The sequence below is a fragment of the Rhinopithecus bieti genome, unplaced genomic scaffold, assembly GCF_001698545.2.
Source record: "Rhinopithecus bieti isolate Rb0 unplaced genomic scaffold, ASM169854v2 scaffold_41082, whole genome shotgun sequence".
Lineage (NCBI taxonomy): Eukaryota > Metazoa > Chordata > Mammalia > Primates > Cercopithecidae > Rhinopithecus > Rhinopithecus bieti.
Window position 1 is genome coordinate 1,379,239 of NW_016817890.1, and position 13,426 is coordinate 1,392,664.

A 13,426-nucleotide genomic window follows, 5' to 3' on the forward strand; every position below is an offset into this window, starting at 1 on the left:
TAAAAAATACAAAAAACTAGCCGGGCGAGGTGGCGGGCGCCTGTAGTCCCAGCTACTCGGGAGACTGAGACAGGAGAATGGCGGGAACCCGGGAGGCGGAGCTTGCAGTGAGCTGAGATCCGGCCACTGCACTCCAGCCTGGGCGACAGAGCAAGACTCCGTCTCAAAACAAAACAAAACAAACAAAAAAAAAACTAGCCGGGCGAGGTGGCGGGCACCTGTAGTCCCAGCTACTCGGGAGGCTGAGGCAGGAGAATGGCGTAAACCCGGGAAGCGGAGCTTGCAGTGAGCTGAGATCCGGCCACTGCACTCCCGCCTGGGCCACAGAGCAAGACTCCGTCTCAAAAAAAAACAAAACAAACAAAAAAAAAAAAAAAAAAAAAAAAAAAAATTCTTGGCTGGGCACAATGGCTCATGCTTATAATCCCAGCACTCTGGGAGGTTGAGATGGGAGGATTGCTTGGGCCCTGGAGTTTGAGACAGCTTGGGCAACATAGTGAGACCGTTTCTCTACAAAATATAAACAAAATTAGCTGGATGTGGTGGCATGCGCCTGTACTTCCAACTATTTGGAAGGCTGAGATGGAAGGCTGAGGTAGGAGGATCCTTTGAGCCCAGAAGGTCAAGGCTGCAGTGAGCTGAGATGGCGCTGCTGCACTCCAGCCTGGGTAACCAAAAAAAAAAATTGTTGAAGGTAGTAATCATGTATTATTTGTCTTTGAACCCCAGTGTCTACCTTGTGTAGTACCTGTCACCCAGTAGAAGCTCAGTAAATGTCGAATAATTCACGCCTATATATTTCCCACTATTCCATGCTGTTGATGCACAAAGAATGTAGGAATGGAAATAATACTTTCTGTGGGTAGTGGGGGCACAGGTAGGGATAGGCAGGGTCAAGGAAGACTTCATAGAAGAGGTTACATTTGAATGGGACCTTGAAAGATGACTGGGATTTCATCTAGCTGAGAGGAGTGCAGGGAAGGGTTCATATGTGCTTCAGGCTCATGACCTTGGCCTCATGTGCGTTGTACCTGGGTGGAACTTCTCAATTTAGTACTGAAAGGCTGATTATGGAATGGATAAAGCATAAAACTAAAAATCCCACAGCCATAGATTGCTCCGTGACAGCACATCCAGAATTCTTATTTTTTTCTCAGAACAGTGAGATGGCATTTCGCATATTTGGTTGCTGTATCTTAGGAAATACAGGCACGGCCAGCCAGTACTTTGTATCAGTATTGTGGCCACCTAGGAGAATGGAACCCCCACTTGGGTCATTAGAAAATCAAGCTAGATATTAGGTTTCTAACTGACTGCAGTGTGGGTGAGGGGGTGGGGCATGCCATTGGGGAGCTCCAAGACTCCCACTCAGACTTCAATAAGAGCAACTTCACATTTTAAAAAATCAGTTTTACCTGTTCTACTTCCACGTAACATTTCATTTGAAGAGTTCTGCTAAGGAAAAAACAAAATTGAAGACTGCTTCCTAGAATCTTTTGCAAAATGTGGTATCTGTTATGAATGTTGGATAATGATGGATATTGGGTCTCTCTTGGTAATCTGAATGAGTGAATTTTAACTCTGAACAAGACACTTTGATTTTCCCTAGTTCAGTATCACATTTCTGTTTTCAAAAGTTGGAGTAAATTTTAGCACTTGAAGAATAGAGATTATCAAATTACTAATTGGAATTATATTTAAAATTTTTCTCTAAACTTAAAACTTAGGATATTTAGGCTGGGCACAGTGGCTCACGCCTGTAATCCCAACACTTGAGGAGGCCAAAGCAGATCACTTGAGGTTGGGAGTTCGAGACCAGCCTGGCCAACATGGTGAAACCCCCTTCTTTGTTAAAAATACAAAAATTAGCTGGGCATGTGCCTGTACTTCCAGCTACTCAGGAGTCTGAGGCAGGAGAATCTCTTGAATCCAGGAGGCAGAGAGGCAGAGGTTGCAGTGAGCTGAGATTGTACCATTGTACTGCAGCCTGGGCAACAGAGCAAGTGTCTGTCTAAAAAATAAAAAAAAAAAGTTTTAAACAAAAACTTTAGGTATTTAGAATTTACTCTTTTTTTTTTTTTTTTTTTGGTTTTGTTTGTTTGTTTGTTTGTTTGTTGAGATGGAGTCTTACTCTGTCACCCAGGCTGAAGTGAAGTGGTGTGATCTCGGCTCACTGCAACCTATGTCTCTTGGGCTCAAGCAATTCTCATGTATCAGCCTCCTGAGTAGTTGGGATTACAAGATGGTGTGCCACCATGCCTGGCTAAGTTTTATATTTTTAGTAGAGACAGGGTTTCACCATGTTGGCCAGGCTGGTCTCAAACTCCTGGCCTTCAGTGATCCACCCGTATTGGCCTCCCAAAGCGTTGGGATTATAGGCATGAGCCACCGTGCCTGGCCTTAGGTATTTATACTCTTAAGTCATGTAATGTGGTTGAGGAGTATAAGGAAGAATCTCATTGTAACAACTCACATTTTTAGCTCACTTAATCCTTATGGTAACTTGATGGGGTAGTATTATCCCTACTTTACAGATGAGGAAACTAAGGCTGGGAGATTGTGACTTGCTGATGAGTACACAAGTATAAATAGAAAGAGCTGAGACTTTGATTCAGATTTTCTGATTTGAAGTCAACTGCTCCTTCCATGTCTCAAAGTATAATTCTAAGTCTGCCTCAGGCCTGAGGTGATGAGACAGTGGGGAAGCCTTCACACCACTTCACTTCCTCTTAAAATAGAGATCTTATAGTTACTAGTTTTATATGTTGAGGTTCTTTGTAAGATTTTATCTTGAAAACCACTGTGCCACACAGAGCCTCTACTTCAACTATCACTACCCTCTTCACTTAAGGACCAGGAAATCCTAGGTACTCTTGGTGACTCTTTCGGTGTAAGTTGATTGGTATTTTTTTTTTGCCCCTCCAGAATAGCTGGAAGATTAATTGATATTTTTCTTTTTTCTTTTTTTTCTTTTTTGTTTTTTTTGAGACGGAGTCTTGCTCTGTCGCCCAGGCTGGAGTGCAGTAGCCGGATCTCAGCTCACTGCAAGCTCCGCCTCCCGGGTTCCCGCCATTCTCCTGTCTCAGTCTCCCGAGTAGCTGGGACTACAGGCGCCCGCTACCTCGCCCGGCTAGTTTTTTTTTTTGTATTTTAGTAGAGATGGGGTTTCACCGTGTTAGCCAGGATGGTCTCGATCTCCTGACCTCGTGATCCGCCCGTCTCGGCCTCCCAAAGTGCTGGGATTACAGGCTTGAGCCACCGCGCCCGGCCTTCTTTTTTCTTTTATTTCATTTTATTTATTATTATTATTTTTGAGATAGGTTGGAGCCAGTGGCACGATATGGGCTCACTGCAACCTCTGCCTCCCAAGTTCAAGTGATTCTCATGCCTCAACCTCCTGAGTAGCTGGGATTACAGGTGTGTGCCACCACACGCAGCTTTTTTTTTTTTTTTTGAGATGAAGTCTCGCTCTGTCACCTAGGCTAGAGTGCCGTGGTGCGATCTTGGTTCACTGCAACCTCTGCCTCCCAGGTTCAAGCAAGTCTTTTGCCTCAGCCTCCTGAGTAGCTGGGGTTATGGGTGCCCGCCACCATGCCCAGCTCATTTTTGTATTATTCGTAGAGATGGAGTTTCACTATGTTGGCCAGGCTGGTCCCAAAATCCTGACCTTAGGTGATCCGCCTACCTTGGCCTCCCAAAGTGCTGGGATTACAGGCATGCGCCACCATGCCTGGCCTAATTTTTTTGTAATTTTAGTGGAGGCGGGGTTTTGTCATATTGCCCAGGCTGGTCTCGAACTCTTGGCCTCAAGTGATCTGCCCACCTTGGCCTGCCAAAGTGATGGGGATTACTGGCGTGAGCCACCACGCCTGGCTTTTTATTTTTAACAGACATTTTTGAGCTTGGTTTATTTTCCACACATAATGTTGCATATTTCTCTGTTTTAGCCTTCCAAACACAATTTTCCATTACCTAGACAAGCATGATACAGTATGGCTTTTATAGGAACTTAGCCATATTATGAACAGGGATCAGATACAATCCTCAACCTGCAGAGTAGAAATGCTTATCAGCTGATTTGAGTTATTTGAGCCCAGGAGCTTCCCATAATTGTTTAGGTCACAAATGATCAGTATGCAAGGACTTGCTTCTTCCTTGATTAGAAGTCCTTATTGACTTAATAAGCAATTCAAAATATGCAGTTGATTGGTCTTATCCCCACTCTTCATGTTGTACTGGGAAGGTGAGCTGCAGTTCACCCTGAAGGTGTGGTTTTGGCCTTTCAGGCTATTTTTTCCCCTTCAAATATGGACTAAGCATCAATGTAGTTTCGAAGCTAGAAATTAAAGCCTACTTTAAATAGTTCTCAAAAAAAATTATCATTTGATTGGGCACAGTCTCTTATGCTTGCCTTCACCTTGCAAGAAGCTCAGATGATAGGTCCATGCGCGGTGGCTCATGCCAGTAATCCCAGTACTTTGGGAGGCCGAGGTGGGCAGATCACCTGAGGTCAGGAGTTTAAGACCAGCCTGGCCAACATGATGAAACCCTCTCTCCACTAAAAACAAAAAAAAATAAGCCGGGTGTTGTGGCAGGCACTTATAATCCCAACTACTCGGGAGGCTGAGGCAGGAGAATCGCTTGAATCCAGGAGGCAGAGGCTGCAGTGAGCCGAGATTTTGCGCCACTGCACTCCAGCTTGGGGGATAGAGCAAGACTCTGTCTGGGGAAAAAAAAAAAAAGCTCAGATAGTATATTTATTCGTATGCACCACTTTTCATTCCTAGTAAGAATGTGCCTGTGGCTTGGAATGACAATATAGAGGTAGTGTCAAATTGCTGTTATGTTTCTTTGGCTGCAGATTCTCCTTGCATTCCAGGGTTGAAAGTACGGAACTTTTCTTTTTCTAAAAAACAAGACATTGTGGAAAGAGACCACTGGTATGCTGCTTTTCAGAGGGCTTGAAAGTTTCAGCTTTTCACTTGGTTCCTGAGATGTAGATTTGAAGGACTGTAACCTAGAGCAAAGACTTTGAAAGTTGTAGGTGACAAGCTGGGCATGGTGGCTCAACACCTGTAATCCCAGCACTTTGGGAGGCCAAGGTGGGCAGATCACTTGAGGCCAGGAGTTTGAGACCAGCCTGGGCAACCTGGCAAATCCCTGTCTCTACCAAAAATACAAAAATTAGCCTGGCATGGTGGTGCGCATCTTTAATCTCAGCTACTCAGGAGGCTAATACATGAGAATTGCTTGAGCCCAGGAGATGGAGGTTGCAGTGAGCCAAGATCATGCTACTGTACTGCTGCCTGGGCGACAGAGGGAGACTCTGTCTCCAAAAAAAGAAAAAGAAAATTATAAGTTATAAAACATAAAGTAACCTTTCCACCTCTTAAAAGAAGTTGTACGTCTCTGCTATGGGTTGTTGATAAGCTCAGGGCCCCTCACATTTAACACACTAATCATAGTTGTTCACTGTACTTTCAAGGCTCCATTGAGGAACTAATTTCTTACTTTTCATGTTAATTTTAGATACCTAGAATGTCCTCTAAACTCCCAATCTGTTTTTCAGAACCATTTTATAAGGTACTTTTACAGAACAATAAGAAGCTAAGGGCTATGGGCAAATGTGTAGTGTTATTTTATTAGTTTAGTTTTAGTCTCGCTCCGTCACCCAGGCTGGGGTGCAGTGGCTCGGTCTCAGCTCACTGCAACCTCCGCCTCCCAAGTTCAAGTGATTCCCCTGCCACAGCCTCCCCAGTAGCTGGGATTATAGGTGCCTGCCAGCACACCTGCCTAATTTTTGTATTTTTAGTAGAGACGGGGTTTCACCGTGTTGCCCAGGCTGGAAATGTATAGAAATATTATCTGTTCTTCCAGGCTTAATTTTTTGCATTACACCTTTCAGTTTTATTCAGCCTGTTTTGAGTCTCATGACTGTTCACATCTGTCAAGAAGACTCTATTAGTTATAGAACATATGCAGACTTCCTAAACTATGAAGAGTATTTCTCTAAGAGCAGTCATTTGCATATAGCCCAAACCGTCTTAGGGTATGTGTGTGTGTAGTATGTGTTTGGTGGTTAGGGAACACGATCTTTAGTAGCCAGTTTTTCTGACCATTTACGTTACTTCTATGCACTAGTGACTTGGTTTCTTTGCTCTTCCCAGGTAAATATGCAGAGGACATTTTTGGAGAGCTCTTTACCCAGGCAAATACCTTTGCCTCTCGGGTAAGCTCCCTTGCTGAGAGGGTCGACCGACTACAAGTTAAAGTCACTCAGCTGGATCCCAAGGAAGAAGAAGGTAAGAAAGCTGAGCTCAGCATTTGCAGGCTCTGCTGAGCAGTTTTGTATAATTTTTTCCCCCTGATTTATTAAAAAAAAATGAGGGGAGAAATCACAGAGACCTATAGAGTTCTGCTTTGAAGTGACACAAGCCTGAGTGCTGGAAAGAACCTTTTTAACTCCACCACACCCCATGCACTCCTTTCTCCCATTCCCCAATTCCTTCTTTCTCAAATTTCCCCTCCCTCAATCGTATTTTGCTACCATAAAAGTACTTGGAAGATTCATTCCTCCTAAGGAGAGGCCTGCTAGATCTGGCCACATAGTAAACCTTTGTGTTGCCTCATTTTGTTCAGTCGTGAAATGACTGGACTGCTGACAGCCTTGTGGGGCTTCCCCAGAGGGGGAGGGAAAAAAAAGCCTGACTGCAGACAGCCGCAGCCAAGAAATGCAGCAGCTGAGGCCTCTCTGACTGGTGTGACTCAGTGTTTGCTCAAATAGCCTGTCGTCCATTTTCTAACGCCTTCCATCTTCTCTCAGTGTCACTACAAGGAATCAACACCCGAAAAGCCTTCAGAAGCTCCACCATTCAAGACCAGAAGCTTTTTGACAGAAACTCTCTCCCGGTGCCTGTCTTAGAAACATACAATACCTGTGATACTCCTCCCCCTCTCAACAATCTTACCCCTTACAGGTAATGGCTGGCTAGCTCCTCCCTTTTTCAACCTGTGGTTTAATAACACCAAATTGTCTTTTTATCTGAAGTGGTTGTTTACATGAGAGGATTGTATCTAAAAGCTTACTGCCTACCCCAAAGTTGTCTGTGGCAGCAGAAACTAAAATTTACCCCATAAACACTTGTCACTTATTATTGTTTGGTTTCTGAAATTCATAGTGAATATAATACATATTGAAAGTTTACTGTAACCATGGCATGCTACAGAGTTTAATTTCATATAAACCAGGTCCATCTTGGATTCCATCCAAGGAATTTAGTTATTATAGAACCAAAAGGACTTTGTTACAAGGCGGTCCTACAGCATGGATCCCAGGGGCAACATTCTAGCAAGGCTCCCACTTACTTGGAAACCACTAGATTACCAGATGTTTGGGTGTGTTAGTGGGGCCAGCCTCTTGGACTGGCTGCTCTGGGCCCAGAGGGGTCTTTCCAAAGCTTAAGGAGTAATTGGCATTCTTTCAAATGAGCATCGTTCACTTTTGTTTTGAACATCCTTTGGACGTTTTCTTCTGAAAGGACCTACTCTGCTGTCCCTGGACTTGAAAAAGGATGTAGCCTTATAGACAACTTAAAGCCCCTCTCCTCTAGTGGTTTGGTAGTATTGTCATCCTCCAAAAAACCACTGAAGAGGGACAGAAGGTGAATATTTATCTTGCTTACATCCGTACATATCTTTGGAGCAGGTAAAAAGTAATTACAGATAGCTGGAGGCGGATGTCTTCTATCAGACGTGTACACTGCAAGGTAGAGTGTGTGTGTGTGTGTGTGTGTGTGTGTGTACCCATGTGAAATTCAAGGACACCAGTCCAATTCAGGGAGCCTTCTCACACAGATATAAAGTACATGGCATCTGTCCTTCATTTTACTGTGTAAAATTATGTTTGCCCCTTGGCTTTCAAAGGGACCGGCATAGCAGGACAGAGGTTTGACTCTGCAGCCTCCATTATTTTTTATTTTTATTTTATTTTATTTTATTTATTTATTTATTTATTTTGAGGCAGAGTCTCGCTCTGTCGCCCGGACTGGAGTGCAGTGGCCGGATCTCAGCTCACTGCAAGCTCCGCCTCCCGGGTTTACGCCATTCTCCTGCCTCAGCCTCCCGAGGAGCTGGGACTACAGGCGCCCGCCACCACGCCCGGCTAGTTTTTGTATTTTTTTTTTTAGTAGAGACAGGGTTTCACAGTGTTAGCCAGGATGGTCTCGATCTCCTGACCTCGTGATCCGCCCGTCTCGGCCTCCCAAAGTGCTGGGATTACAGGCTTGAGCCACTGCGCCCGGCCTCCATTTCTTTTTAGTTCAGAATAACGTTAAGATAAATGTTCACTCCTAAGCACATACTTTCTGGATAGCGAGAGGACCTTATCCATGCCAAAGTGCAAGATTCCAACCAGGACCATTGAGTCTGGCAGATGGCCCTTATATGGACACTCAGTAGTTTACTCTGTCCCACTGGCACAGCCACTAATTAGGAACTGGTGATTAAACCTTGTGGTCTTAAAACAGCTGACCGTCTTTTCTCACTGGAGCCCCCTTGTGGTTGGGGTGTGTGTGGATGCTGAGCTATTCTAGAAGGGAGCAAGAAGGTGGAGTGCTGTGGTTGGTTTTCTGTGTGTGCAGAGAAATAACAGCTGTACACACACACTTTTCATGTATATATGTGTACATATGCATACACATGAACCCCCATATGTGTACACAGGTTTCCGGTGGGTAGGAAGCTACCGATGCTTCCTAAAGAGTCCTGCAGAACTGGTGGGAAAAGAGGAACCAGTGGTAGAAATCCCCTCTGATGTACCAGGATATCTGAATATCCTCAGGGAGATCTCTGTGGCCATGCAGATCATTAGAAGTAATCAGGATCCCTGCTGCTATCACCTGTTCTTGCCCTGACAATGCAAATTCATCTGCCAGGAATTGAAAGTAAGGCTAAGGTTCTTTAAAAGTCTGATAAGTAGAGAGGTGCCATTCGGGGGCATTGAAATGCTGGTATGGGAGAGGAGGTATGCAATCGATTCAAATGACTTCTTGATTCCTTGGTGTAAAAACTGCTAACTGGTAGGTGTTTGGAATATTGGATTTGGTTGGGAGCTCCTCTGTCTACTGACAGCTACTTGTCTTCATTTCTATCCCAGGGACGATGGAAAAGAGGCACTCAAATTCTACACAGACCCTTCATACTTCTTTGATCTTTGGAAGGAGAAGATGCTGCAGGACACCAAGGATATCATGAAAGAGAAGAGAAAGCATAGGGTGAGGGGAAAGGGGCCTCTGTTCTCCACATCAGTAGGCACGATTGTGGAGGGGGATAAAAAGGAAGCCAGTCTTATGTGAAGTAATCATTTCGAGTGGCTGCTTGCTTGGATGCCAGGTGAAACTCTTAAAAAAATGTGTCCACACCAAGCACAACCAAGATGAAAGTATAAATCACACCAAAAATGTGTTTGTTCCCCCCAGTGCTATTAACAATTGAGTATATTCAGGCTGAGTTTTAGAAATTGACTTTTCTATTCACCATTTATTTCTCTTGCAATTTGCACCTGACTCTGCTGGACACTCAAGCTAGGCCAGTCCCTTCTCCGCCAGTTTTGCAGCTCATTTCTCAGAGATCAGCACAAGGTTCTGCAGTGTTTGATTTGCAAAAGGAGCAGTTTAATGCCTTCACTACTGACTGGGCAGGGCTAGGGTGGGGGGATATATGTAGGTTTGGGAGATTCTCCCTCCCCATAGACTCTCCCTGGTCTGTATGTGACCTACCAGTTGCAACCTTAATCCCATTAGCATGACTGCCAGGAGGCCCAGGAGAGTGCCAGGGGCAAGAGCAGCTGCACAGGCTGAAAAATTCTTCATTGGTTTTTGTTTTGTTTTGTTTTATTTAAACTATTTCCTTATATATGCCCCAGATAACTGCAGGTCTCATTACATCTCATCTCTCTTGACTGACCTTTGGGGCCGAGCAAATAATAAATAGCTGTTTACTAACTTCTAGCAATTAGAGCTTTTCAAATATGTGAATGAGTTATCCAAAGAGGAAGTGGGGTTCCCGTTGCTGGAGGCATTTGAGTGTGGGATTGAGCAAATGTTTCACCCAGGGATGGTTTGGATTAGATGGCCTCTAGGTCACTTCAAACCCAGTAATTCTGTAAGTTCTGTAGTTATTGTGTGTTGTCTAGGCAAATCATCTCTTAGATATGCATCCATGAAGATGGGTAGAATTTTAATGAAGAACTTTGGAAAATGTTCTACAAAGACCTTTCTGTTCCTTTTCATTATAGAAAGAAAAGAAAGATAATCCAAATCGAGGGAATGTAAACCCACGTAAAATCAAGACACGTAAGGAAGAGTGGGAGAAAATGAAGATGGGACAAGAATTTGTGGAGTCCAAAGAAAAGCTGGGGCCTTCTGGGTAGGTAATGCCTTTGTACTGTTGGTAGCATTCTTTGAAGGGAGTGGGGACAACAGTCTGACAGCTCTGGTGTGACACCTTTCACACCCCCTGAAGTCTGTCTCTGTGGCTTAGATCAATACCACTGTTAATCAGCTACTTTAAAGTGCATCCATCTGGTGATTAAAATTTGCTAAATAAATCAAGAGACTCAGCAATTTAAATGAGGTGACTGGAGTGGTCTGGAAAAGAAAGCCCCATGACTCCTAGTGCCCTTACTCTGCGAGACACACATCTAAGGGCCCCAGAGGAAAGACTGGAAAGGGAAGAAAAGTGGTCTTGGGAATCCTTTGCCTCCAGAGCATTGATTTGAAGGTCATGCCTAAGAACTGGGCATTTCAGTCTCACGGCTGGGGAGGGCCAGGCAAGAAAGCTGTTCACATCACCAAAGCAACTTTTCAGTCAGCCTTTGTCAGTCTTGGGAGAGAGGCTGGCCAAGGGACTGAATGCAGACCTCATAGACAGTGTGGGAAAGGTTGCTCGGCCAGTATTGAAGCTATATATCTCTGTGGAGAAATAAGAGGTGTCAGTCTGACCCCATTTCCCAATACCAAATCACACTGGAGGTTTAAAGGGGGGAAAAGATGGTTTTAAAGGTTGGTTTGATGCTTATCCTGGTGTCTGACCTGGTTGACATTCAAAGCCAAGTCACCATGACTGCTTGGCATGAATGTCGCCCTGGTTTTTTCTCTAAATACATTGCATCATGGCTGTCAGAGAACCATGCCAGCTTATGCTGGGTGTCTAGGAATGATAAAAGAAAAGAGTTGAGTTGTTCTTGCTTTTAGAAATAACTCTACCATGAAAATCTCGACTTTTAAAAATCTTGACACTTCTGACACTTGTTCTTCGTGGATTAAGAGATCTGTTTTAAAGAGTGATGAAGATGGTGAAAGAAAAAATGAACCTTTTTCTCTACTGGGAAATCAGCCCTGAGGGTACCTTCATTACCTTCACCTCCCAATAAAGGGGGGCCATTTTGTTCCATGGACCCCTTTTTGCTACGGACTGGGCGGGGCTAGGGTCAGTAGCACTGTTCAGACAGGCAGTTGTCATAGGTTCAGTGACTCTAAGGCCAGAAGCTTGTGTGTTCAGAATGCCAGCTACCCATATGTATCTTTTTTTTGTGGAGTAGGAAGATGAGGATTTGTCTCCCATTTTCCTGTTGTCCAGGTGGTTTGGAGTTGGGGCTTCATGGTTAGTCTATCTGGACATGCCTGTTGGTGAACCTATAAAGAGACGTGCCAAGGCTCCAGGGCTCCAGGCCTTGGGGATTTTCCACATCAGAGCATCTTTTGATTCAGTTAGTTTCCTCCAATTCTGTTCTCCCTGGGGTCTGTTTTAGATGAGTTCTTTAGACCCCAACAATGGTGGAAAGAGGGGGAAGTGGAGCAGAGCAGGCTAGATTTTGTTAGCTGATGCTTGGTGTATTTGTGCTTGTTTGAAGTTCTGTTGTTGTTCACCCAGAACAAATTCACCCAAGGCCCAGTGCACTGAGGGACAGGTTTTCATGAGGCAAGCCCTAGCACCCTACTTTAATCGTCAGCTCATTTTGTTTGATAAGAGACCTGGCAGAAAGACCACATTTAGTACCACATAGCACCCTGCATTCATCCTGAGCTTGATTTTGCAATCCAGTGCCTCCTTGGCCTTCCAGCTTTCCGGAGGCTTGCTGACCTCAAAATCAGGCTGTGTGCCAGTCACGTGTTTGCAGCTCACTAGCCTCTGGGACTTGGCTTCACCCTTTGCCACAGGATAGACTTTGGGATTCAGGTATATCTGCACCTGACACTGGGGAGATAATTTAAAAGAACTGCTGGGTTTGACAAGGCCAACACTGGGCAAGGAGCAGTTTTGATAATCTGGGTTGAATCCTGTTACTACAAACAATTCAGCAGAAATATCTGGGATATATTTGACAATAGAATATTTAGTCTTAAAATAAAATTTCAGTGTAACGGAAAATATGTGGGAAATATACCTATTTTATTTCTCCCTAATAGCTTTTGTATCGAATGCATTTTTGTAGTACCTTTTAAGAAGAAAAAACCCACTCAGGCTCTTTAAATGACAGTTTTTGGCATTCGGTTCATTGACAGGTATCCACCCACCTTGGTGTACCAGAATGGCAGCATTGGCTGTGTTGAAAACGTGGATGCAAGTAGCTATCCGCCACCACCACAGTCAGACTCTGCTTCTTCACCTTCTCCTTCCTTCTCCGAGGACAACTTGCCTCCTCCACCAGCAGAATTCAGGTAAATGGTGGTACCTACTCCATCCACTATCAGTGGTTATACACTCAACAACAAAAGGATGGACCAAGAGCAGTGGCTCAAGCCTGTAATCCCAGCATTTTGGGAGGCCAAGGTGGGAGGATCTCTTGAGGCCAAAAGTTCAAGACCAGCCTGGGTAACATAGCAAGACCTCATCCCTACTAAAAATCAAAAAAATTAGCCAGGCTTGGTGGCACACGCCTATGGTCCCATCTACTCAGGAGACTGAGGTGGGAGGATCACTTGAGCCTGGGAGGTTAAGGCTGCAGTGAGCCATGATCATGCCACTGCACTCCAGCCTGAGTGACAGAGCAAGACCAAAAAAAAAAAAGAGTTAAAACCCTAGGTCAAGATCACTAAAATAACTTCAAACAAGACTGTCTAGATCATAGAAATAATTAACAATCTATGTATATGTTGCTTCATTCCCATAGGAGTCCTCTTTTGAGATAGGTACTGTTATTCCTATGTTACAATGAGTAAACTGAGGCACAGGGGGAGTCAATGAAATGACCCAAAGGGCACAGCCAGTAAGGGCAGAGCCGTGATTGGTCAGTTGGACTCCAGAACCTATATTCTTAACTACTCCTGTTTACCCTATACCCAAACAAATAGAAGTTACCACCTTCTTTTTTGTTTTTTCCTTAACTTTATTTTATTTTATTATTATTATTATTTTTTTTTTTTTT

General features: G+C 44.2%; 1 protein-coding gene across 3 annotated transcripts in view; it reads left to right on the forward strand.

Annotated features, from left to right (window-relative positions):
- Positions 1-13,426, forward strand: part of WASF2 (WASP family member 2) — a 95,182-nt gene that overhangs the window by 73,626 nt on the left and 8,130 nt on the right. For all 3 annotated transcript variants that reach the window (XM_017856399.1, XM_017856400.1, XM_017856402.1), the window contains exons 3-7: positions 6,168-6,302; positions 6,824-6,977; positions 9,155-9,272; positions 10,295-10,425; positions 12,564-12,719. In XM_017856399.1, coding sequence (XP_017711888.1) covers positions 6,168-6,302; positions 6,824-6,977; positions 9,155-9,272; positions 10,295-10,425; positions 12,564-12,719 — 694 coding nt within the window. The remainder of the gene's footprint in view (positions 1-6,167; positions 6,303-6,823; positions 6,978-9,154; positions 9,273-10,294; positions 10,426-12,563; positions 12,720-13,426) is intronic.